Source organism: Mesoplodon densirostris, chromosome X (assembly GCF_025265405.1).
Source record: "Mesoplodon densirostris isolate mMesDen1 chromosome X, mMesDen1 primary haplotype, whole genome shotgun sequence".
Classification (NCBI taxonomy): Eukaryota; Metazoa; Chordata; class Mammalia; order Artiodactyla; family Ziphiidae; genus Mesoplodon; species Mesoplodon densirostris.
In genome coordinates, this window is record NC_082681.1 from 79,718,834 (window position 1) to 79,746,331 (window position 27,498).

The following is a 27,498-nucleotide window of genomic DNA, read 5'->3' on the forward strand; positions in this document are numbered from 1 at the left end:
GGCAGAAATATTCTCTCTTCTCGGGTGTGGCTGGTCTCTGAATCTGGGCCCTACAGGAAGGCAGCTCATGATCAGAAACTCATGACTGGGATCAGAACCCGGTTACTCCCAGGACCCCTCAGGGATGCTTGCATTCCTGGGAATGGACAAACACTCATTCACATCAGACTGCCACAGGCCCCCGAGTTCTCACTTACTCCTTAGAGAGCCCACTCCCCAGGGGCTAGAATACCCCGAGTAGCCCGTTCTTGGTTTCAAGGTAGCTGAGAAGCCCAGATAAAGCGGCTTCGTGGACATGGGAAAACACCGCTGCCGCTACCCATTTCCTTCCGCTTTTGTTTCAAACAAAATTCTGACGTGATTTTGCAAGAACTTTGAACTCACCTCCAATTCCAGGAAAGCCTTATTAGCCTCTTCCTAGGAGGTGACTCAATTTGGTGATGAACCTTGGTGGCTTCACCTCGGCCACCCTGGTCAATGCAGTCCCTCCCCCGCCAGCTCCCACAGATGCAAGATGGCAGGGGCTCCGGATTTTGTTTCTCACAGGTTCAAAGGAGCAACAGAGCGCGTGTGCTCATGGGCTTCACTCTGATTGGGCAGGCCCAAGCCATAGATTCCCCTGGAGCCAATCACTGTGGCCCGGAAGAATCGGTGCTTTGATTGGCAGACCTGAAAGGGGAGGGTCCTGGAGGTGAACCGCTGTCACCCCAACAGAGTGACAGGGGTTCGCACCCCCAAAAAGGAGATTGGAGGCTTTTGTGGTAATGGAGGGAAACAGACGCTGGAGATGCGAACAACCCTTCTTTACTCGTGTCTCGCCCACTGCCACCTCTGGTGTTTGCCCCCTGGGGACCTCACAGCCTGGGACTCTCTTCCCTTGAGGGCTTCCCCCCTAAATCTGAGATGAACTTTCCGAGCTTCCCGTTCCCTCTTCCTCCCTACTCCAAGCTGGCCCAGAGCATTCCCACTTCACTTCCTCATCTTCTTAACTGGACCACAGCACTTAAGGGTGGGCCTTGGGTTGGCAGTCACTTGGATTTGTGTGCTTCTCATCTCCGAGGCCGTGAGGCTGCCATGGAGAGCACAAACCCAGTCTTAATTATTTTGGGGCCCCTACCCAGCCAGCAGTGCCTGCTAGTAGAGATACTCAGTGTATTTGGTTGAACTGATTAGGATACTTAAACTGTTTTCAAGCCCCCTCAAATATGTCAGAAGCACTATTTACACACTTGAGAATGTATTCCAGTGTTTCTAGGCTATTCATTAGAACAGGTCCCTTGGGCAACTCTGCAAGCCCGCTCAACCGGTAGTTTTGCACTTAGGAACAAGGGCTGGAGTCAACATTGCAGTTGTGGTGTCTCCACCTTAGGCTATTCCTGCAGCTCCACAATACTGTTGTGTTTCCAAACTCAAGACTCATCAGGGCCATCCCTGGGGGAGGGATGAACATTTCTGTGCTTGTAGAAAGAGGACTCAACTGAGTAAAAGAGGCCTGGCAAATCTCCTTTAGTGCTCCCCCAGCTCCCAGCCCAGGCCTTCCCCATGCCCAGGGGCTTCTGTGGTTCTCTTCTGGCTCACTCCCCACCTCTAAGTAAAAGAAACCTCTTTTGTTTTCAAATTTCTTCTAAATCCCCATTAGACGCTTGAATGGCCTGAAAACCTCTGAGGTGGTGGTTATCCAGCCTGGGCTTACACATCTCCAATAACAGAGAACTCACCACCTTGTGAGATGGTTTTTCATATCTTTGAATAGCTCTGATTATCAAAACATTTCTTTCTTACGCCAAACCAAGACTGCTTCCCTATTGTTTCTGCCATGTAGTGCTGTGGGGTCATACACAATGTTCAGAGACAGGTCCTAGATGTCTGTGTGTGTGTGTGTGTGTGTGCGCGCGCGCGTGTGTGTGTGTGTGTGTGTGTGTGAAGGAGAGAGACAGAGACAGAGACAGAGAGATAGAGAGACAGAGAAACCAAGACAGGCACAGAGGGAGCTAGAAGGGCCTACAGAGATCATCTAGGTCAATGGTTAACGCAGTGTTTTGGCAAGATTAATTCAGGAGCAGTAAACATATTTAAGGGGCACATTTTTCCTATTCAAAGTCAAGTTGGGACTTGATGGCTGAGTTAATGAGCGTATGCATAATCCCCCTAGGAGATACCCACCGAAATAAAACAGAATCAAAATGAGATAAGAAGATGTCTTCTTTTTCCAACTAGGAACAGGCCACAGACGCAGAGCACAGCCTTGGTATCTCCATATGCAAAATAATTTAAACCAAAGTAAAAATGAAGACGCCAGGAAAAAAAGGCATAAGCTACCTGCCTCCTCCCACGCCCTCCCCGACCCCATGACAGAAGGCCAGTTCACTATTTCTGTTTCCCTTGTTTTCTATCTGTTGCTCCAAGGGCTAGGTTTTCTCTTTCCTTTATTCTTTTTTTTTTAATCTTCTAAATGGGAGCATAGGCAATCCGCTTTTAGTTCTACTGGTGGTTATTTTTATGACGGTAAGCCCCACGCTTAAGCCTACAATTCTCAATTTTTCAACTGCAAAACTGAAATGGTATCTTTGATTCACCCTCTGAGAGATAAGAAAAATTTCACATTTACTCTTTACCTCCTGACTTTTTTGTCTAATTTCTGTCCCTATCTAGTTTAGATAAATTATGGTTGTTTTACACAGCATAGCTTTTCTTCCAAGGACTCTACCTGACTGTCAGACTCTCACTTCAAACAAAGGCCCAGGCGCAGTTTCACAAGTGAATGGACTATTTCAAACTTTCAAGGAGCAGATAATTCCTATGATATTTAAATTATCCCAGAGGAAGAGGAAGAAAGGAAATAGTGTTTTGAAATCATTTTTTTCTAGTTTTTAGATGATACATAGATACAACTTTCTACTTAAAAATTCAATGATATAATGGATAAACAAAATGTGGTATATACACACGATGGACTATTATTCAGCTTTAAAAAGGAAATTCTGACACCTGCTACAACGTGGATGAACCTTGAAGACATTATGCTATGTGAAATAAGCCAGTCACAAAAGGACAAATATTGTATGATTCCACTTATATGAGGTACATAGAGTAGTCAAATCGAGAGACAGAGAGTAGAATGTTGGTTGCCAGGGGCTGGCAGGAGAGAGAATGAGGAGATATATAGCCTTGCAATAAAAAAAAATCCAACTCTATCGAAGGACATAGTTTAAAAGGAAAAAGCTCAACACCTTCCTCCTTCCACCCACCCATTTCTTTCCCTCTCCCTAGAGGAAACAATGCATGTGGATGATCCAAAATTTACTCAGCTAGTCCTCACTGAGGATATTTAGGTTGTATCTAGAGTTTTACTTGCACAAACAACACTCTAATGAATAGCCTTGAAATATACTGCCGTATAATACGTATACCTGTAGTATAGGTCCCTGGATAGAGACTGCCAGTTCAAAAGCTATGTGCGTTTTATTTAGTGAGTTAGTTAGGTTTAGATTTATTTATTAACTCATATAGTTCAAAATATCAGCCATTTAAGAGATCACACAGTGCAAAGCTCCGTCCCATCCTTTTCCCCCAGCAACTTGGTTCCCCTCCTCAAAAGCAACCAATAGTATCATTGAAAATATATTCTTTAGTCATGTACAAGGGAAACAGTATGTTTGAGAATGCCTGTTTCTGCATTCTCCCATCAACACAGCGTATTATCAAACTTGACTTCTTTGCTAATCTGACTGATGAAAAATGGTATCTCAGTCAATGTGTATTTATTTAATTTGTAATATTATGAGTAAAACCGATGGTTACTAAAGCTGGGAGACCACGCCAGCCTCCCTCTGCAGCTTCTTTCCCACAGCTCCCTCACCTGTCACCTCTATCCTCCAGCTCCACTGAACACGGACACACCATGTTCTTTTTTTTTTTTTTTTAAATGTGGACCATTTTTTTTTAAAGTCTTTATTGAATTTGTTACAACACCGCTTCCGTTTTGTGTTTTGGTTTGTTGGCCTCAAGGCACGTGGGATCCCAGCTTCCCGACCAGGGATGGAACCCTCACCCCCTGCATTGGAAGGCAAAGTCCCAACCTCTGGGCCACCAGGGAAGTCCCGACACCTTGTTCTTTCACTCCTGCCTTTGCTCTGGCTGTGTCCTCTGCGAGCTCCTCCTAAGCCTCCCTGCCACCCCAGGTCTGATGAAGTGTCCTTCCTCTGTGCTTCCTTTCATCACAGCACTGGTCATGCTGCCTTCTGTTTATTTCTGTCTATTTTCCCATCTGCCATTTCTACTAGATGGCGAGCGCTGGGACTGGATCTTTATCTCTCTACCTCTACTGTTTATCACCATTCTCTTCAGTAAATATGGAGTGAATGGATGAATGGACAGCTGGCAGTTTCACATGGAGGTCACTGGAATGCAGTTATTCTGTGTGACTGGCTGAAACGAGATTTACCCTCTCATAAGAATGTCATATATGTGGAAGGTGGCACTTGAAATCAGTGGTGAAATGGTGGATTATTCAGTAAGTGGTGTTCGGCTAACTGGTTAATTACCATAATTGGAGAAAATCAATTTATGTCCTTGTCTTCCACCCAAGTAATTTCCAGGTGGATATGTTAAATAGTGTTAAATATAAAGAGAAAGCATAAAAAACTTGAAAGTATATACGAATATTGATCCAACCTCGGGATGGGGAAGCCCTTTCTAAGCAAGATACCAAGACAGAAACCATAAAGAAAAAGATCGATAGATAGACTCCATTACAATTTTAAACTTGAGCACACGCAAAAAGTCAGAAACAACACTGAGAGCCTAATAATGTACGGGAAAAACTATTTTTAAAAAATATCCGAATGAAAAGTGGAAGGACTTATTAAAAATCCGTAAGAAGAAGACAAACTTACCCATAAAAAATTAAGCAAATGTCAGGGACAGGCAATAAATTAAGAATTATTTGTTCCAGCATGAATGAAATAGACATGCTAACAAATACTTAGAGGAATATTCTACCTTACTAGTAATCAACAAAGGGTCAACTAATACAGCATTTTTCACCTAACAAATGAGCAAAGATGATAATTTTCAGTGTTTGCAACTATATGGGAAAATAACACTCTCACACCCTGAGAATGTACATTGGCTCACTCTTTCTGGAGGGCAATTTACCAGTATGCATTAAAAGCCTCTCCTTTGGACCTAGATCACTTCTAGAAATCTTATCAAAGGGGAATAATCAGAAATATAGACAAAGACTCAGCTACAAGGATATTACAGTCGCATATTTGTAGCAGTGGGAAACTGAAAGCAATCTAAATGTCCAGCAATAGAATAGGACAAATAAATTGTGGCACATTCACAGGCTAGAATGCAGGCATTAAAATCATCGTATTGAAGACTGAGGAGAGAAGGAAATGCTTATAATGTATTGTTAAGTTAAAAAAAAAAAAGTAGTTCAAATAGAATGATACCAGTTTCGTTTTTTTTAAATACGCATGTCTATGTGTGTGTGTAGAAAAAGGGTGGAAGGAAGGAAGATACTGACTGGCCTGAGGAGTCCCCGCACACAGGCCCCCCTGTCCCCAAGAGGACACTCTGGTAAGCCCCAGTGGGATTTGCTTTCACGCTGCAGCCCAAGAAGTTTTGGCTTCCACTGTAGGACCTGCGGGAAGAGGCCGAGTGGCTCCAAAATTACTGTAGACAGAATGAAGGGGTGGTTGCTGCCACAGCTGATAGTGTTATAGTGTTAGGCCCCTAGGTAATGATACATTTATTGCGCATTTTATACATATTTTCATTTAATGTACCTAACATCCCAAGAGATACCTCTAAGACGGGCATTAACTGTCCCATGTTACTGATGAGGTAACTGAAGCCCAGAAAGATTAGATGACTTAATCCAAGTCACAAAGCTAGGAAGCGGGTATATGAGCTGGGCTTCAAATCCAGATAGGTGTCCTTGTCTTTGGCTGCTAAGGCAAAAGTGCATGATCATGAGGAGTAAATGAAGAATGGTAAGTAAATGAACGAAAGTTGCTTCTGGAATTGAAGCCCTTTGGGAACAGTACCCCATGGCTTTTGCACACACAATTGCCCAGAACAGTCAACTGTCCTCAGTGACTGTGGTCACTGTTACAAAATGGAACAGACTGCAAATCCCTCATGTCCTGCCAGATCCCACAGCGAAGGCCCCTTCTTGGCTTGTGCTCTGGGCCTGGTTGGAATCTGGCCTGGGTTTACTCTTCCCCATCCTTCCAGCTGAAGGCAAACCCAGTGGAGGAAGCTGGGACAGGCCCAGTGAGATCTTAAGGGTTCCCTAGACAGAAATAGTTATTTCTCTTGTATTTAGGGAGAAAGAAGCCTGTAAAATGGGACTCTGCTGGTTTGTTTGCTGCCTTCTGCTGGGCAGAATTCCGTGGGCAGCACCAGGCCCTCCCCCCACTCCCAGCAAGGCCCACATTATCCAGGCAGTGCCCTCTTCACCAACCTATGCCCTCTTCCGCGGCCATGCCCCCTTCCTTGGCCAGTGCACCCTGCCTTCACAACAGTGCCCCCTCTGCATCCAGCCCCTCCCAACTTTATGTGCAGATAACTTCCCTAGCGAGTGCCTCCTCCCCTAGCCAGGTGCCACTCCCTAGCCCTTCCCCATGCAAAAGCCAGGAATCCCTTTTTCACCTTATACCAATTCATACCCTATACCAACCAGGCCCCTGGTCCTTGTCACCAGCCTATTCCCTCTTCCTCACTTCCCTAACCCTGCTCCTCAGTCTATAGCCCCTGGAGCCAGGCCCCCTTCCCCAGGGAGTCCCATTTCCCCACATTATGCACCCTGCCCCAGCAGATAAGCCCATCCCCCATCAGAAGCCCTTAACCTGCCTGTGCTTCCAAGCCAGCCAGGCCCTCTTCTCAGCCGGGCTCTCTTTGTCCGTTTATACCTGCCTCCCCAGCTACCTATGCCCCCTTCCCTGGCCAAGGCTACCTCCCCAGCCTGGTTCCCTTCCCCTCCTAGGCAGGCTTCCCCTATACCCACCTAGACCCTCGCCCCAGCGGAGTCACATTCCCAGCCAGTATCCTCTTTTGCAGTAACCCTACCCAGGCCCCTGCCTCGGCCCCTGCCCCAGCTTCTTACCCACCCACCCACCCCCGCCAGCCCGTGCCCAGGCTCCCTGACCCAACTTGCTTTTCCTTCCCCAGCCTATGTCCCCTTGCCCGGCCAGGCCCCTTTCCCCAGCCAGAGCCTCTTCCTCAGCCTATGCCTCCTTCTTTGGATTGGCCCCCTTTCTAAACCAGCCATCTTACCAGCCTGTGTCCAACTCTCCAGCCTCTAGCCACTTGCCTGGAAGTTTTCCCACCCTGGGCCACAGCCCAGCCTCTTTACCGTCCTATGCTGCCAGCCTCCCCTCCCCAGGCAGGCCTCAACCCCAGCCTGTGTTATTCCCCATGCAGGACCCTTCTGCTCGCAGGCCCCTCACCCAGCCAGGGCCTGTTCCCCGACCTGAGACCCTGTTGACAGCCTCCTTAGCCAGGCTACCCTTCCCCAGGCAAAGCCCCTTTTCAACCCTTTGTCCCCTTGCCCTCACGGGACCCCTTCTCCAGAAAGGGCCTCCTTCTGATAGCCAGGTGCTTGTGCCCAGCCTTTTCCCTTTTCAGCTGGACCACTTTTCCAAGGAGTTCCCCCTCCACTGGCCTTTCATAGCCAGTGCCAAGTCGCATGATGCTCGACCACCTCAAGCTCCACTCCTACGCCACCTCCATCCGCAAGGCCGTCTTGGCACCCATGGACAATGAAAATATGCACACCCCAGACATCGGGGGCCAGGGCGCCACGTCAGAAGCCATCCACGACATCATCCGCCACATCCGCATCATCAACGGCCGGGCCGTGGAGGCCTAGGCCGTCCCCGGGACTGTCTCGGCCCACCCTTTACATCCGCTTCGCACCCCCAGCACCCTAATTGGCTCGGTGGGTGGACCCAGAGCAAACACACTTCTGCCACCCCCAGAAAAAAAAAAAAAAAGGCCTCCTTCCCTGGCCAAGCATCCTCCTCTCTCAGCTCTCCACCACCAGTAAAGTCCCCTCCCCAACCATGTGACATTTCCCTGCCGGGACCCCTTCACACACACATGCCCCCAGCTGGGAAGTCTTTCCCAGCCAGACTCCTCCCCACAGCCAGGCTCTCTTCACCCAGGGACCTAACAGCCTCTCCCCCAGTCTAAGCTCATTTCCCTAGGTGGGCCTCCTTCCCACTAAGGTACCTTTCCTCAACCGGTATACCCCTTCCTCAACCAAACCCCTCCCCTAGCTTATTCCCCCTCCTCAGCCAGACCTTTGCCCCATCCCTAGCCTGTGCCCCCAGCTAGGTCCCTTTCCTCCACCATGTGCCCTCCCTCAGCCAGGACACACGCCTTCCTTCCCAGGCAGGATCCCTGCCCTAGCAGGCCCTCCCCACCTGCTAATCCCCCTCTTCCAGGCAGGTCCATCAACCCACCGATTATCCCATGCCCAGCCTATGTTGGTCTCAGCATTCGAACCTCTCCCGCCACCAGCTTCCTTTCCTTGCCTGTGCCTCCTTCCCAGGCCCCATTCCCCTGCCAGAGCCCCTCCCCAGGCAGGCCACCTTTCCCTGCCAGGATATTTTCTCCCCCCAATCTCCCCCAGCCCAGCCGGCCTCCCATCCTCAGCTTGTGCCACCCTATCAAGTCTCTGCTCCTTTTACAAGACAGGCCCCTTCCCACATCCAGGCCCCTTCCCCAGCCTCACCCTCTTCCCCAGCTTAAGCCTACTTTCCCAGCCAGGTCTCTTTCCCTGGTCAGGTGCCATTCCCCAGGATTTTTCCCCTTTAACACTCAAGGATTCCTCTCTCATCCTTTGCCTCCTAACTCAACTAAGCCTCTTTCCCTTGACCAGCCGAGTCCTCCTTCCCTAAGCAGCCCCCGCTCCATTATCCCCTTCCTAGCCTGGCCTCCTTCTTCACCCTGTGCCCCAGTCCACACAGGTGTCCTTACCTCGCCGTCTCCCCTTCTTCTGCCTGTTCCCCTTTCCCCTGCCACGGCCCATTCATCCTCCTAGACTGACCCCTTCCCCAGTTTTCACCCTTTGCCCCAGCCAGGCCCCCTTCTATAGATTACGCCTCCCTTCCTGGCCTATTCTTCCTTCCCCAGCCAGCATTCTCATCCCTATAAAAGGCGCTCTTCTCACAATGCGTCCAAATACCTAGTTTTCTCAGGGACTTCCTCTTCTCAGACAGCTGGCTATCTGAAAATGTATCTGATGCACACATTTACACAGTGAGCTATCTGGCAGGATTTCTATATTTGCATTTTGAAAAGAGATTCCCCCCAACACACACCCTGCCTTCAAAAAAAAGAAAAAGAAAAAAACAGTGGCACTTCTTTCCCTCCTGCAACTAGCCCTGGACTGGCAAGTTTTTGAAAGTGCAAGTACTTTGTCATGCATAGCAATGAGAACATCCTTAACTGGAGCCATTTCATGATGTCGTCACTGAGTGAAACATCAACTCAGGATAGCTTCAACTATCTTGTTCCTCCCTATATCCTTCCCTGGGAGATATTCCACTCCAGACCACCATCAGGACTGCAGGCCCATTCCTCCTTCCAAAAGCCTCATCTGTCACTGTGTCCTCCCCCTTCACTCCTGCTCCCTAACCCTCCAGGATTCCTTTGCTGAAGTCGATCCTGGGATACAAACTCTATATGAACTCAGTCAGCTATACAAAAATAGAAAACCAGGTATTTTTTTAAACTGCTTTTATTCTTTAAACAAACTACTGCTCGCCTTTTCCCCTTCGTATGTTTTAGTTTAGAACATTTGGTGTGTACAAAGAATTTTTAAATGAATTTAAGTAATCTCACTGAAATACAGGACCTAAAGGTTAAATTTTTTTTAATTGTTTACTGCAAATCATTTCACTTTTACTTTTTTTTTGGCAAATTCAAGATATCAACAAGTCTCAAATATCAACAAAAGTATATTGCTCATTTTTTGTGCTTCATAGCAGTTGCAGATATAACAAAATGAATCAACTACTTTAATACTTTTTAAAATCTCTCTTTAAATACTTTTTATCTCTAAGAATTAAGGAAAACGACTAAGTTCAGATCTTTCACACTCATACCAGTTGTAGATAGAACAAAGTGGACCAAGTGCTTGAACAACGTTATACCCTTTTATGTCTGAGAATAAAGGAAACTTACTAGTTGATGTCACCCCTCACAGTAAGTTAAACTACCTATCAGTTTGTCTCTTCTTACTTCACATCAATTGCAGATATAATGAAATGAATCAACTACTTGAATAAAGTCATGTCCTTTCTTATATTCAATAAAGGAAATTAAATTGAGATCTTTCACATCTTAGAGCAAGCCTTATCTAGCCTATCAGTTTAGGTAAATCTACTTTCTACATTTAACGCTTACATTTAACTTCTAAAGTTAACAAACATTATTTAGAATTCAGAAAACGTCTAAACAACTGTAATTAATTTGCAACCACACAAGGTTTTATGAAAAAACAAAACAAAATACTAGGGCTTCCCTGGTGGCTCAGTGGTTAAGAATCCTGGGGACACGGGTTCCAGCCCTGGTCGGGGAAGACCCAACCCCACATGCCGCGGAGCAAGAAAGGTGGGAACTTGGCATAGTCACTCCGCTAGGGTAGGACGGTGCAGATGTCTTCCTGGTCACCGGCCTCCGGTTCCCCTAACCCCGTGAAAGAAGCAACCCAGGGACGATCGAGGAGGATAGAAGAGCGAGGGAGGAAGAAGGGGGGGCGGGGGTGGAGAGAGGGGGTGAACTCTGAGTAAAATGAATCAACAAAACCCTGAGAAAACCGAAGGAAAAAAGCGGAGCCTGCTGAGGAGACGCGGCGGCGGCAGCTTCGGCTCCAACGGCAGCCGCCACGGCGATGGCGGCAGCGGGCCTACAAGAGACGGCAGGCCAGGCACCTGACGGAGCCGGCGTCGAGCGGCTTCACCGAGTTGTAGTGCTCCCCGCACATGGAGTAGCTCCTGTAGACCAGGGTGAGCGGCTTCTTGGTGTACTCCTCTCCGTAGACGACGGCGGGCGAGTTGGCCTGGATCACCTCGATGGGGGTCTGCAGGACGTGCGACAGGGCCCTCAGCTCGAGCTGGCCTCCACACGACGCGCTGAACACGATGTCGTCGCAGTAGCTCAAGAAGTCGTCGCGGCTGCAGGCGTCGCCGGTTTCGGGGTCGCTGTAGAAGGGCAGGAAGTCCTCGACATGCTTCCGCATGTACTCGGCGGTGCGCCTCCGCAGGCTCTCCACGGTCACGAAGAACACCAGCTGGTCTTGGATGGCGCGGTACATGCAGTGGCCGTCGGCCGGGATATCCTTCATCTCCAGATTCCTGGCCCACAGGATGGCGTCGAGCTTCATTTCCTCGTCATGGCGGAAGCTGGCCAGATGCTCCATCTCAGCCTTGGCCATCCTCTCCTGCCTTTCTCTCTCGAGGGCCACCTTTCTTTCGCGCCTTCTCTGTGCCCTCGAGAGGTGAGGAGACTTGTCCTCGAGATCCAGCTTGCCCAGATCTTCAGTGACTGAATCGAGGTTGCTCTTATCAGGGAAACTCTCCTGGAACTTCTGCAGCTCCTGCTGGTGCTTCTGCTCCATCTCGGCCTCGAGGCGGGCCACATCGAGGAGCAACTGCTTTCTTCTCTTCTTGTCGCTCTTGGGGACCGAGCTCTTCATGCCCTGAATGTGGGCCTGCAGCTCTGCCTTCTCGCGCTTGTGGCGTCGTAACATCCGCTGATGCTCACTCTGTGAATCTTCCATGATGTTTAAGGGCAGGCGAGAATCGAAGTTTGGTGGCTGAAGTACCGCTACAGTTCGCGTCAACAGTCGAACCACCCAACTGGCTAGGGCTCCTCAGCCTCCCGTGGCGGCTGTACTCTCTTCCCCTCACCCGCGGTTGCCCTCACTCTATTAACGGCCCTCTCTGCCATTGGCCACTGTCTCTCCACGGCTACGCCTCCTAAACACTCCTGGCACTAGGATTGGCTGTTGGGAGACACTACGTATGCCCCCATTAGACCCCGTAGCAAGGGGTGCTTCCGGTTTTAGCGGGGTTCCTGTCCCGGATGTAAAATCCCGCCTTGGTGCATTATGTGCAGCAACTGAGCTTGTGGAGATTTTCGTGGGCTCTGAACTGCATACTTCACTTCCTAGCCTGAACACAGTGCAGACACTGGTCGTGCTTGAGAATCACATGACAAATACTGCTACACCAGATGAATGTGCTCTGACACCGGACTTCCCATTGCTCCCAGTGTTCAGGAGGCAATGTGGCTCTCTCCAGTTCTTTAGTTGCCTTGACTGATGAACCCTTAATTTTGTGTATCAGAACAAGATATTTCCTTATGTTCCTGGGAGCACAGAATCCTTTCAGTTTAGGCCTCAAATCCACCCTGTCCCATCTCAGTGTGAGAAAGCAACAACCTTAAAGTTCACTACAGCTGAGCAGACTTCGTCTTGTGCCAACAGAATGCACCTACCCTAAACTCCCCTTCTCCTGGGTTCCCAGCTTCCAAAATGGGCTCCCATGAAGCATGACAGTTGGCCTTCATCAAGCCACTTCCTTCTGATTATTCTGAATCTCTAAAAGTTCTAAAAAATAAAAGAAAGTAAAATAAAATCCCTAAGCTCTTTCAAACATGCTCTCATCCTGCCCCACTCTGCTCATCTGTATCGTGAATTCCCAAACAGGAAGGCTCTTGAGACAACCTCCTCCCTGTTACAAATGAGGAAAGTGGACATTTGTCCAAGTTTTTACATATATCAAAACTTCAGTCGTTTTTATTGCTAACTAGGATTCCATGATATGGATGTACTGTAGTTCACTTAACCATTCACCTGTTGAAGGACATCTGGGCTGTTTCCAGTTTGGGGTTGTTACAACCCCTGCTATAAACATCCATATACAGGTGTTTTGTGTGAGCACAAGGCTTCATTTCTCTGGGAAAAAAATGCCCAGGAGTGCAATTTCTGGGTCATATTATAAGTGTATGTTTAGTTTGTGAAGAAGCTATTTTCCACAGTGGTTGTACCATTGTGCGTTCTCACCAGCAGTGTATGCGGAATCAGGTGTCTCTGCATCCTCACCAGCATTTGGTGTTGTCATCATTTTTTATTTTTAGTCATTCTGATAGATGTGTAGTGGTCTCATTTTACAAATTACTTTGCAGCTTCGTTTTTCTAATGAGTACTTAAAATATGAAGCTACTTTTAGGAAAACACTGAATTAAAATTTTTTTTAACTTGCATTATTCATTATAATGATTTTCTGTGTTTCAAGAAAGATTTTAACTTAATCAGGCTAGCTATTGTGTATGGAGGTAGCACTACCATACTGAAATTTTTAAAATTTAACATTTAGAGCAAGCCTGTTAGGGAAATTTTTATTCACTGGAGAAAAGTCATGGCTAATTGTTTTTTCATTAAAAAAAGAAAAGCATTTGCAATTTTAAATGATGTTTTTCTTAATTTAAAAAGGTCTTTTGTTTGCAGAAAAGAATACTACAAAATGATTTCAATGAGTCTCACAGTATCTAGGAATCTTTACACTGATTGATTTTTATTGAAATACAATATAAAATAAAACTGTAATATATGCTCACTGTCAATAATCTGGAGAAATTAAATTCCATAATTCTCCTGGGAGAAAACCCCTGTTAACCCTTTTTTTTTTTTTTTTTTTTTTTTTTGCGGTACACGGGCCTCTCACCGTTGTGGCCTGTCCCGTTGCGGAGCACAGGCTCCGGACACGCAGGCTCAGCGGCCATGGCTCACGGGCCCAGCCGCTCCGCGGCATGTGGGATCTTCCCGGACCGGGGCACGAACCCGTGGCCCCTGCATCGGCAGGCGGACTCTCAACCACTGCGCCACCGGGGAAACCCTCTGTTAACATTTTGTATTTATTCTTGCCATGCCTATTCTACTCAAATAGAACTGTTAAACAAAGAAACAACAGACCCAAAATGAAGTCACGTGTGCTATGCCCCACATCAGTAAACCAAGACTTAATACGTAACCAAATTGCAGTTTTAGCCCATCCCATGAAAGTGACTTTAACCAGTCAGTCTGGAATTTCCTGGCCAGCACTAGTGAGGTAGTCTGCCACATAGACCCCTGCCTTCCCCAAAAGGAAGGTGACCTCTGTCTGAAATAACCCCTTATTTTGTTGATGACTTCTTTGTCCCACCCCTTCTCTGCCTTTCAAAACCTTCCGTTTTGTACAGTTCCTTGGAGCTGCTCTCTGCTTGCTAGATGGGATGCTGTCCGATTTGTGAATTGCTGAATAAAGCCAATTGATCTTCAAATTCACTCAGGTGAATTTTGTTCTTTAACAGAACTCTAAGCGGTGCTCCCTGCCATCCTGTCTGCCTATCGCCCTCCCCACCTTGGCCTCTGGGGACCTCCCTTCTCTCTTCAAAGATCAGTGAGGGAAATACATCAAGGCTAAAAATTTGACCTGGCTCAAAGTAAAAAGTCAAAACAACAAACAACGAAGCAAAACAGAAAGTTCTTAAATTTCAAAGTTTCTGCGGCCATTTCTTTGTGTCACCAAGGTTTAGTGGTTCTGCTTTTAGACAAGGCATTGTAGTGGGCCTCAGGTCTCTGCATCAGTAGAAGCAGAAGAAAGAAACAGAAACTGCTTTGCAAATGACGCAAAACTCAAAATCCATTGTGGGTCCGATTTCAGGAAAAAATTATACTGCTTTTAATGGAATTAATGATCCCCTCATCTTAGCAATGAAGGAAGGAAGGGCCAGAGAGGGGGAGTGTTGGGCTGATGGTCACACTGCAGAATTCCACGGCTGACTCGTCTGTGTCACGTTTCTCACCGCACTGTGCTGCTGCCACACGCAGCCTTGACATGACTCTTGGCTGTAAGTCAGGCAGAACAGTCCCAACATAGCTTCTGGGGCCATCGGGAGGAAACCCTCATGAAACGGTTGTAAATTCATCTATGAGATTCAAAGAGACCTTGTACGTGCCCTCCGACAATGCCCACGTGTGAGCGAGAGACTCTTCATGAGCTCTGCAAGCCTGAAATCGCCTTGTAAAGGTGGAGGGCAGGCCTGGAGAGGAGAAATTCCTGCGGTGGAACACACGTGCATCTGCCCCTAGGGCCTGCCTCCTCCTTGGCCAAAGCAAAGAGCCTGTTCAAGCAAACTCAAGTGGGTTTAAAGAAACACACTTATTTTTCCCTGAAAAAGTAATGTGTTCGGGCTTCCCTGGTGGTGCACTGGTTAAGAATCCACCTGCCAATGCAGTGCACACAGGTTCAAGCCCTGGTCCAGGAAGATCCCACATGCCTCGGAGCAACTAAGCCCGTGTGCCACAACTACTGAAGCTCGCGCGCCTAGAGCCCGTGCTGCACAACAAGAGAAGCCACCGCAATGAGAAGCCCGCACACTGCAACAAAGAGTAGCCCCCGCTCAGGGCAATTAGAGAAAGCCTCGTGCAGCAACAAAGACCCTACAAAGCCAAAAACAAAAAAAAGAAAGTAAAAATCTCATAATCTCACAATTCAGACTTCACAATTCACTGCTGACATTTGGCTTGTAGCTTTTTAGTGCTTCATTTATGTATGCATGTATCTGTATGTATATTACTGTATAAATGTATATGTATACATATGTATATATAATATGATTCTTATTATAGTAAAATAAATACAATTTACCATTTTAAGCAAAAGATGTGGAATTTAGACTTTACTGTCTCTGAGGATTATTTGCTTTCCTTGAAAGCAGTGGGATGTGTGTATGACAAAGAGACAGGCTGTGAACTGTGGTCAAATAGTTACCTACTAGAGAACTACAGGAGGAAGGGTGTAGAGCCCTCCCTGCACTGTCCTGCTGAAGCTCCTGTCTTATTATTATCAACTGAAAAAATCTGAGCTTGGTGACTACTGATGGGTGACACACTCTTGTCTTGCTACTGCTGTTATTTATTTATTTATTTGGCTGTGCCATGTGGCTTGTGGGATCTTAGTTCCCTGACCAGGGATTGAACTCGGGCCCTTGGCAGTGAAAGCGTGGAGTCCTAACCACTGGACCACCCGGGAAATCCCGTACTGCTTTCATTCTTAAAATTTGATTATATACTTAAAATTTTAAACTCTATTTATATTTTGAATAATCAGTGCATTCACACCCTATTCTCAGCTGCTGAGTTGGACTCCTTGAGTTTCTTGTGTATCCTTTCTAAGATAGTCTGTGCTCACTCATATGCTCCTTTCAGTTTGGCTCAGAGGTACAAAAAGCTTTAGTGTACAAAGGTTGTATATGTGAAACTGGGGACACTCTACTTGATTGGTAATTGAAGGGATTTTTAAGGGCCTATCTCAGTGGACCTTTTCCTGGGATACTCCAGCCAGAAACCAGGGAATAACCTCTGATCCTGTCTTTGTCTTTACCCTCCTCATAAAACAAATGTTAATTCTACTCCCAGCGTCCATCATTTTGGTCCCCTGTTCTCTCCCTGCTGCCACAGCCCCAGGCCACGTCAGCCGTTGTCTGTCATGGATGAAAAGACAGCCTCTCAAATCAGCTTCTTGCCTCCAATCTCTCTCCTTGCAATCCATTCTTTCCCCTAAGATTCCTTATCTCTAAAGCATAGCTCTGATGTCTCATTCCTTCTGAAAAACAAACTTTTAACGGATTCTACTGCCCCTAGGGTAACATTCTAACTCCTGAGTACAGAAGATTTTTTTCCACAAAGGATGGAGCAAGTGGCAGAAATATTCTCTCTTCTCGGGTGTGGCTGGTCTCTGAATCTGGGCCCTACAGGAAGGCAGCTCATGATCAGAAACTCATGACTGGGATCAGAACCCGGTTACTCCCAGGACCCCTCAGGGATGCTTGCATTCCTGGGAATGGACAAACACTCATTCACATCAGACTGCCACAGGCCCCCGAGTTCTCACTTACTCCTTAGAGAGCCCACTCCCCAGGGGCTAGAATACCCCGAGTAGCCCGTTCTTGGTTTCAAGGTAGCTGAGAAGCCCAGATAAAGCGGCTTCGTGGACATGGGAAAACACCGCTGCCGCTACCCATTTCCTTCCGCTTTTGTTTCAAACAAAATTCTGACGTGATTTTGCAAGAACTTTGAACTCACCTCCAATTCCAGGAAAGCCTTATTAGCCTCTTCCTAGGAGGTGACTCAATTTGGTGATGAACCTTGGTGGCTTCACCTCGGCCACCCTGGTCAATGCAGTCCCTCCCCCGCCAGCTCCCACAGATGCAAGATGGCAGGGGCTCCGGATTTTGTTTCTCACAGGTTCAAAGGAGCAACAGAGCGCGTGTGCTCATGGGCTTCACTCTGATTGGGCAGGCCCAAGCCATAGATTCCCCTGGAGCCAATCACTGTGGCCCGGAAGAATCGGTGCTTTGATTGGCAGACCTGAAAGGGGAGGGTCCTGGAGGTGAACCGCTGTCACCCCAACAGAGTGACAGGGGTTCGCACCCCCAAAAAGGAGATTGGAGGCTTTTGTGGTAATGGAGGGAAACAGACGCTGGAGATGCGAACAACCCTTCTTTACTCGTGTCTCGCCCACTGCCACCTCTGGTGTTTGCCCCCTGGGGACCTCACAGCCTGGGACTCTCTTCCCTTGAGGGCTTCCCCCCTAAATCTGAGATGAACTTTCCGAGCTTCCCGTTCCCTCTTCCTCCCTACTCCAAGCTGGCCCAGAGCATTCCCACTTCACTTCCTCATCTTCTTAACTGGACCACAGCACTTAAGGGTGGGCCTTGGGTTGGCAGTCACTTGGATTTGTGTGCTTCTCATCTCCGAGGCCGTGAGGCTGCCATGGAGAGCACAAACCCAGTCTTAATTATTTTGGGGCCCCTACCCAGCCAGCAGTGCCTGCTAGTAGAGATACTCAGTGTATTTGGTTGAACTGATTAGGATACTTAAACTGTTTTCAAGCCCCCTCAAATATGTCAGAAGCACTATTTACACACTTGAGAATGTATTCCAGTGTTTCTAGGCTATTCATTAGAACAGGTCCCTTGGGCAACTCTGCAAGCCCGCTCAACCGGTAGTTTTGCACTTAGGAACAAGGGCTGGAGTCAACATTGCAGTTGTGGTGTCTCCACCTTAGGCTATTCCTGCAGCTCCACAATACTGTTGTGTTTCCAAACTCAAGACTCATCAGGGCCATCCCTGGGGGAGGGATGAACATTTCTGTGCTTGTAGAAAGAGGACTCAACTGAGTAAAAGAGGCCTGGCAAATCTCCTTTAGTGCTCCCCCAGCTCCCAGCCCAGGCCTTCCCCATGCCCAGGGGCTTCTGTGGTTCTCTTCTGGCTCACTCCCCACCTCTAAGTAAAAGAAACCTCTTTTGTTTTCAAATTTCTTCTAAATCCCCATTAGACGCTTGAATGGCCTGAAAACCTCTGAGGTGGTGGTTATCCAGCCTGGGCTTACACATCTCCAATAACAGAGAACTCACCACCTTGTGAGATGGTTTTTCATATCTTTGAATAGCTCTGATTATCAAAACATTTCTTTCTTACGCCAAACCAAGACTGCTTCCCTATTGTTTCTGCCATGTAGTGCTGTGGGGTCATACACAATGTTCAGAGACAGGTCCTAGATGTCTGTGTGTGTGTGTGTGTGTGTGCGCGCGCGCGTGTGTGTGTGTGTGTGTGTGTGTGAAGGAGAGAGACAGAGACAGAGACAGAGAGATAGAGAGACAGAGAAACCAAGACAGGCACAGAGGGAGCTAGAAGGGCCTACAGAGATCATCTAGGTCAATGGTTAACGCAGTGTTTTGGCAAGATTAATTCAGGAGCAGTAAACATATTTAAGGGGCACATTTTTCCTATTCAAAGTCAAGTTGGGACTTGATGGCTGAGTTAATGAGCGTATGCATAATCCCCCTAGGAGATACCCAACGAAATAAAACAGAATCAAAATGAGATAAGAAGATGTCTTCTTTTTCCAACTAGGAACAGGCCACAGACGCAGAGCACAGCCTTGGTATCTCCATATGCAAAATAATTTAAACCAAAGTAAAAATGAAGACGCCAGGAAAAAAAGGCATAAGCTACCTGCCTCCTCCCACGCCCTCCCCGACCCCATGACAGAAGGCCAGTTCACTATTTCTGTTTCCCTTGTTTTCTATCTGTTGCTCCAAGGGCTAGGTTTTCTCTTTCCTTTATTCTTTTTTTTTTAATCTTCTAAATGGGAGCATAGGCAATCCGCTTTTAGTTCTACTGGTGGTTATTTTTATGACGGTAAGCCCCACGCTTAAGCCTACAATTCTCAATTTTTCAACTGCAAAACTGAAATGGTATCTTTGATTCACCCTCTGAGAGATAAGAAAAATTTCACATTTACTCTTTACCTCCTGACTTTTTTGTCTAATTTTTGTCCCTATCTAGTTTAGATAAATTATGGTTGTTTTACACAGCATAGCTTTTCTTCCAAGGACTCTACCTGACTGTCAGACTCTCACTTCAAAAAAAGGCCCAGGCGCAGTTTCACAAGTGAATGGACTATTTCAAACTTTCAAGGAGCAGATAATTCCTATGATATTTAAATTATCCCAGAGGAAGAGGAAGAAAGGAAATAGTGTTTTGAAATCATTTTTTTCTAGTTTTTAGATGATGCATAGATACAACTTTCTACTTAAAAATTCAATGATATAATGGATAAACAAAATGTGGTATATACACACGATGGACTATTATTCAGCTTTAAAAAGGAAATTCTGACACCTGCTACAACGTGGATGAACCTTGAAGACATTATGCTATGTGAAATAAGCCAGTCACAAAAGGACAAATATTGTATGATTCCACTTATATGAGGTACATAGAGTAGTCAAATCGAGAGACAGAGAGTAGAATGTTGGTTGCCAGGGGCTGGCAGGAGAGAGAATGAGGAGATATATAGCCTTGCAATAAAAAAAAAATCCAACTCTATCGAAGGACATAGTTTAAAAGGAAAAAGCTCAACACCTTCCTCCTTCCACCCACCCATTTCTTTCCCTCTCCCTAGAGGAAACAATGCATGTGGATGATCCAAAATTTACTCAGCTAGTCCTCACTGAGGATATTTAGGTTGTATCTAGAGTTTTACTTGCACAAACAACACTCTAATGAATAGCCTTGAAATATACTGCCGTATAATACGTATACCTGTAGTATAGGTCCCTGGATAGAGACTGCCAGTTCAAAAGCTATGTGCGTTTTATTTAGTGAGTTAGTTAGGTTTAGATTTATTTATTAACTCATATAGTTCAAAATATCAGCCATTTAAGAGATCACACAGTGCAAAGCTCCATCCCATCCTTTTCCCCCAGCAACTTGGTTCCCCTCCTCAAAAGCAACCAATAGTATCATTTAAAATATATTCTTTAGTCATGTACAAGGGAAACAGTATGTTTGAGAATACCTGTTTCTGCATTCTCCCATCAACACAGCGTATTATCAAACTTGACTTCTTTGCTAATCTGACTGATGAAAAATGGTATCTCAGTCAATGTGTATTTATTTAATTTGTAATATTATGAGTAAAACCGATGGTTACTAAAGCTGGGAGACCACGCCAGCCTCCCTCTGCAGCTTCTTTCCCACAGCTCCCTCACCTGTCACCTCTATCCTCCAGCTCCACTGAACACGGACACACCATGTTCTTTTTTTTTTTTTTTAAATGTGGACCATTTTTTTTTTAAGTCTTTATTGAATTTGTTACAACACCGCTTCCGTTTTGTGTTTTGGTTTGTTGGCCTCAAGGCACGTGGGATCCCAGCTTCCCGACCAGGGATCGAACCCTCACCCCCTGCATTGGAAGGCAAAGTCCCAACCTCTGGGCCACCAGGGAAGTCCCGACACCTTGTTCTTTCACTCCTGCCTTTGCTCTGGCTGTGTCCTCTGCGAGCTCCTCCTAAGCCTCCCTGCCACCCCAGGTCTGATGAAGTGTCCTTCCTCTGTGCTTCCTTTCATCACAGCACTGGTCATGCTGCCTTCTGTTTATTTCTGTCTATTTTCCCATCTGCCATTTCTACTAGATGGCGAGCGCTGGGACTGGATCTTTATCTCTCTACCTCTACTGTTTATCACCATTCTCTTCAGTAAATATGGAGTGAATGGATGAATGGACAGCTGGCAGTTTCACATGGAGGTCACTGGAATGCAGTTATTCTGTGTGACTGGCTGAAACGAGATTTACCCTCTCATAAGAATGTCATATATGTGGAAGGTGGCACTTGAAATCAGTGGTGAAATGGTGGATTATTCAGTAAGTGGTGTTCGGCTAACTGGTTAATTACCATAATTGGAGAAAATCAATTTATGTCCTTGTCTTCCACCCAAGTAATTTCCAGGTGGATATGTTAAATAGTGTTAAATATAAAGAGAAAGCATAAAAAACTTGAAAGTATATACGAATATTGATCCAACCTCGGGATGGGGAAGCCCTTTCTAAGCAAGATACCAAGACAGAAACCATAAAGAAAAAGATCGATAGATAGACTCCATTACAATTTTAAACTTGAGCACACGCAAAAAGTCAGAAACAACACTGAGAGCCTAATAATGTACGGGAAAAACTATTTTTAAAAAATATCCGAATGAAAAGTGGAAGGACTTATTAAAAATCCGTAAGAAGAAGACAAACTTACCCATAAAAAATTAAGCAAATGTCAGGGACAGGCAATAAATTAAGAATTATTTGTTCCAGCATGAATGAAATAGACATGCTAACAAATACTTAGAGGAATATTCTACCTTACTAGTAATCAACAAAGGGTCAACTAATACAGCATTTTTCACCTAACAAATGAGCAAAGATGATAATTTTCAGTGTTTGCAACTATATGGGAAAATAACACTCTCACACCCTGAGAATGTACATTGGCTCACTCTTTCTGGAGGGCAATTTACCAGTATGCATTAAAAGCCTCTCCTTTGGACCTAGATCACTTCTAGAAATCTTATCAAAGGGGAATAATCAGAAATATAGACAAAGACTCAGCTACAAGGATATTACAGTCGCATATTTGTAGCAGTGGGAAACTGAAAGCAATCTAAATGTCCAGCAATAGAATAGGACAAATAAATTGTGGCACATTCACAGGCTAGAATGCAGGCATTAAAATCATCGTATTGAAGACTGAGGAGAGAAGGAAATGCTTATAATGTATTGTTAAGTTAAAAAAAAAAAAAGTAGTTCAAATAGAATGATACCAGTTTCGTTTTTTTTAAATACGCATGTCTATGTGTGTGTGTAGAAAAAGGGTGGAAGGAAGGAAGATACTGACTGGCCTGAGGAGTCCCCGCACACAGGCCCCCCTGTCCCCAAGAGGACACTCTGGTAAGCCCCAGTGGGATTTGCTTTCACGCTGCAGCCCAAGAAGTTTTGGCTTCCACTGTAGGACCTGCGGGAAGAGGCCGAGTGGCTCCAAAATTACTGTAGACAGAATGAAGGGGTGGTTGCTGCCACAGCTGATAGTGTTATAGTGTTAGGCCCCTAGGTAATGATACATTTATTGCGCATTTTATACATATTTTCATTTAATGTACCTAACATCCCAAGAGATACCTCTAAGACGGGCATTAACTGTCCCATGTTACTGATGAGGTAACTGAAGCCCAGAAAGATTAGATGACTTAATCCAAGTCACAAAGCTAGGAAGCGGGTATATGAGCTGGGCTTCAAATCCAGATAGGTGTCCTTGTCTTTGGCTGCTAAGGCAAAAGTGCATGATCATGAGGAGTAAATGAAGAATGGTAAGTAAATGAATGAAAGTTGCTTCTGGAATTGAAGCCCTTTGGGAACAGTACCCCATGGCTTTTGCACACACAATTGCCCAGAACAGTCAACTGTCCTCAGTGACTGTGGTCACTGTTACAAAATGGAACAGACTGCAAATCCCTCATGTCCTGCCAGATCCCACAGCGAAGGCCCCTTCTTGGCTTGTGCTCTGGGCCTGGTTGGAATCTGGCCTGGGTTTACTCTTCCCCATCCTTCCAGCTGAAGGCAAACCCAGTGGAGGAAGCTGGGACAGGCCCAGTGAGATCTTAAGGGTTCCCTAGACAGAAATAGTTATTTCTCTTGTATTTAGGGAGAAAGAAGCCTGTAAAATGGGACTCTGCTGGTTTGTTTGCTGCCTTCTGCTGGGCAGAATTCCGTGGGCAGCACCAGGCCCTCCCCCCACTCCCAGCAAGGCCCACATTATCCAGGCAGTGCCCTCTTCACCAACCTATGCCCTCTTCCGCGGCCATGCCCCCTTCCTTGGCCAGTGCACCCTGCCTTCACAACAGTGCCCCCTCTGCATCCAGCCCCTCCCAACTTTATGTGCAGATAACTTCCCTAGCGAGTGCCTCCTCCCCTAGCCAGGTGCCACTCCCTAGCCCTTCCCCATGCAAAAGCCAGGAATCCCTTTTTCACCTTATACCAATTCATACCCTATACCAACCAGGCCCCTGGTCCTTGTCACCAGCCTATTCCCTCTTCCTCACTTCCCTAACCCTGCTCCTCAGTCTATAGCCCCTGGAGCCTGGCCCCCTTCCCCAGGGAGTCCCATTTCCCCACATTATGCACCCTGCCCCAGCAGATAAGCCCATCCCCCATCAGAAGCCCTTAACCTGCCTGTGCTTCCAAGCCAGCCAGGCCCTCTTCTCAGCCGGGCTCTCTTTGTCCGTTTATACCTGCCTCCCCAGCTACCTATGCCCCCTTCCCTGGCCAAGGCTACCTCCCCAGCCTGGTTCCCTTCCCCTCCTAGGCAGGCTTCCCCTATACCCACCTAGACCCTCGCCCCAGCGGAGTCACATTCCCAGCCAGTATCCTCTTTTGCAGTAACCCTACCCAGGCCCCTGCCTCGGCCCCTGCCCCAGCTTCTTACCCACCCACCCACCCCCGCCAGCCCGTGCCCAGGCTCCCTGACCCAACTTGCTTTTCCTTCCCCAGCCTATGTCCCCTTGCCCGGCCAGGCCCCTTTCCCCAGCCAGAGCCTCTTCCTCAGCCTATGCCTCCTTCTTTGGATTGGCCCCCTTTCTAAACCAGCCATCTTACCAGCCTGTGTCCAACTCTCCAGCCTCTAGCCACTTGCCTGGAAGTTTTCCCACCCTGGGCCACAGCCCAGCCTCTTTACCGTCCTATGCTGCCAGCCTCCCCTCCCCAGGCAGGCCTCAACCCCAGCCTGTGTTATTCCCCATGCAGGACCCTTCTGCTCGCAGGCCCCTCACCCAGCCAGGGCCTGTTCCCCGACCTGAGACCCTGTTGACAGCCTCCTTAGCCAGGCTACCCTTCCCCAGGCAAAGCCCCTTTTCAACCCTTTGTCCCCTTGCCCTCACGGGACCCCTTCTCCAGAAAGGGCCTCCTTCTGATAGCCAGGTGCTTGTGCCCAGCCTTTTCCCTTTTCAGCTGGACCACTTTTCCAAGGAGTTCCCCCTCCACTGGCCTTTCATAGCCAGTGCCAAGTCGCATGATGCTCGACCACCTCAAGCTCCACTCCTACGCCACCTCCATCCGCAAGGCCGTCTTGGCACCCATGGACAATGAAAATATGCACACCCCAGACATCGGGGGCCAGGGCGCCACGTCAGAAGCCATCCACGACATCATCCGCCACATCCGCATCATCAACGGCCGGGCTGTGGAGGCCTAGGCCGTCCCCGGGACTGTCTCGGCCCACCCTTTACATCCGCTTCGCACCCCCAGCACCCTAATTGGCTCGGTGGGTGGACCCAGAGCAAACACACTTCTGCCACCCCCAGAAAAAAAAAAAAAAAAAAGGCCTCCTTCCCTGGCCAAGCATCCTCCTCTCTCAGCTCTCCACCACCAGTAAAGTCCCCTCCCCAACCATGTGACATTTCCCTGCCGGGACCCCTTCACACACACATGCCCCCAGCTGGGAAGTCTTTCCCAGCCAGACTCCTCCCCACAGCCAGGCTCTCTTCACCCAGGGACCTAACAGCCTCTCCCCCAGTCTAAGCTCATTTCCCTAGGCGGGCCTCCTTCCCACTAAGGTACCTTTCCTCAACCGGTATACCCCTTCCTCAACCAAACCCCTCCCCTAGCTTATTCCCCCTCCTCAGCCAGACCTTTGCCCCATCCCTAGCCTGTGCCCCCAGCTAGGTCCCTTTCCTCAACCATGTGCCCTCCCTCAGCCAGGACACACGCCTTCCTTCCCAGGCAGGATCCCTGCCCTAGCAGGCCCTCCCCACCTGCTAATCCCCCTCTTCCAGGCAGGTCCATCAACCCACCGATTATCCCATGCCCAGCCTATGTTGGTCTCAGCATTCGAACCTCTCCCGCCACCAGCTTCCTTTCCTTGCCTGTGCCTCCTTCCCAGGCCCCATTCCCCTGCCAGAGCCCCTCCCCAGGCAGGCCACCTTTCCCTGCCAGGATATTTTCTCCCCCCAATCTCCCCCAGCCCAGCCGGCCTCCCATCCTCAGCTTGTGCCACCCTATCAAGTCTCTGCTCCTTTTACAAGACAGGCCCCTTCCCACATCCAGGCCCCTTCCCCAGCCTCACCCTCTTCCCCAGCTTAAGCCTACTTTCCCAGCCAGGTCTCTTTCCCTGGTCAGGTGCCATTCCCCAGGATTTTTCCCCTTTAACACTCAAGGATTCCTCTCTCATCCTTTGCCTCCTAACTCAACTAAGCCTCTTTCCCTTGACCAGCCGAGTCCTCCTTCCCTAAGCAGCCCCCGCTCCATTATCCCCTTCCTAGCCTGGCCTCCTTCTTCACCCTGTGCCCCAGTCCACACAGGTGTCCTTACCTCGCCGTCTCCCCTTCTTCTGCCTGTTCCCCTTTCCCCTGCCACGGCCCATTCATCCTCCTAGACTGACCCCTTCCCCAGTTTGCACCCTTTGCCCCAGCCAGGCCCCCTTCTATAGATTACGCCTCCCTTCCTGGCCTATTCTTCCTTCCCCAGCCAGCATTCTCATCCCTATAAAAGGCGCTCTTCTCACAATGCGTCCAAATACCTAGTTTTCTCAGGGACTTCCTCTTCTCAGACAGCTGGCTATCTGAAAATGTATCTGATGCACACATTTACACAGTGAGCTATCTGGCAGGATTTCTATATTTGCATTTTGAAAAGAGATTCCCCCCAACACACACCCTGCCTTCAAAAAAAAGAAAAAGAAAAAAACAGTGGCACTTCTTTCCCTCCTGCAACTAGCCCTGGACTGGCAAGTTTTTGAAAGTGCAAGTACTTTGTCATGCATAGCAATGAGAACATCCTTAACTGGAGCCATTTCATGATGTCGTCACTGAGTGAAACATCAACTCAGGATAGCTTCAACTATCTTGTTCCTCCCTATATCCTTCCCTGGGAGATATTCCACTCCAGACCACCATCAGGACTGCAGGCCCATTCCTCCTTCCAAAAGCCTCATCTGTCACTGTGTCCTCCCCCTTCACTCCTGCTCCCTAACCCTCCAGGATTCCTTTGCTGAAGTCGATCCTGGGATACAAACTCTATATGAACTCAGTCAGCTATACAAAAATAGAAAACCAGGTATTTTTTTAAACTGCTTTTATTCTTTAAACAAACTACTGCTCGCCTTTTCCCCTTCGTATGTTTTAGTTTAGAACATTTGGTGTGTACAAAGAATTTTTAAATGAATTTAAGTAATCTCACTGAAATACAGGACCTAAAGGTTAAATTTTTTTAAATTGTTTACTGCAAATCATTTCACTTTTACTTTTTTTTGGCAAATTCCAGATATCAACAAGTCTCAAATATCAACAAAAGTATATTGCTCATTTTTTGTGCTTCATAGCAGTTGCAGATATAACAAAATGAATCAACTACTTTAATACTTTTTAAAATCTCTCTTTAAATACTTTTTATCTCTAAGAATTAAGGAAAACGACTAAGTTCAGATCTTTCACACTCATACCAGTTGTAGATAGAACAAAGTGGACCAAGTGCTTGAACAACGTTATACCCTTTTATGTCTGAGAATAAAGGAAACTTACTAGTTGATGTCACCCCTCACAGTAAGTTAAACTACCTATCAGTTTGTCTCTTCTTACTTCACATCAATTGCAGATATAATGAAATGAATCAACTACTTGAATAAAGTCATGTCCTTTCTTATATTCAATAAAGGAAATTAAATTGAGATCTTTCACATCTTAGAGCAAGCCTTATCTAGCCTATCAGTTTAGGTAAATCTACTTTCTACATTTAACGCTTACATTTAACTTCTAAAGTTAACAAACATTATTTAGAATTCAGAAAACGTCTAAACAACTGTAATTAATTTGCAACCACACAAGGTTTTATGAAAAAACAAAACAAAATACTAGGGCTTCCCTGGTGGCTCAGTGGTTAAGAATCCTGGGGACACGGGTTCCAGCCCTGGTCGGGGAAGACCCAACCCCACATGCCGCGGAGCAAGAAAGGTGGGAACTTGGCATAGTCACTCCGCTAGGGTAGGACGGTGCAGATGTCTTCCTGGTCACCGGCCTCCGGTTCCCCTAACCCCGTGAAAGAAGCAACC

The 27,498-nt window shown here is 47.2% G+C and overlaps 1 protein-coding gene across 1 annotated transcript; it reads right to left on the minus strand.

Moving 5' to 3' along the window:
• Positions 1-10,927: 10,927 nt before the first annotated feature.
• On the minus strand, positions 10,928-11,800 carry LOC132482652 (OTU domain-containing protein 6A-like). The gene has a single exon (XM_060087962.1). It carries the CDS (start codon positions 11,798-11,800, stop codon positions 10,928-10,930), a length of 873 nt encoding a protein of 290 aa, XP_059943945.1.
• Positions 11,801-27,498: the final 15,698 nt, after the last annotated feature.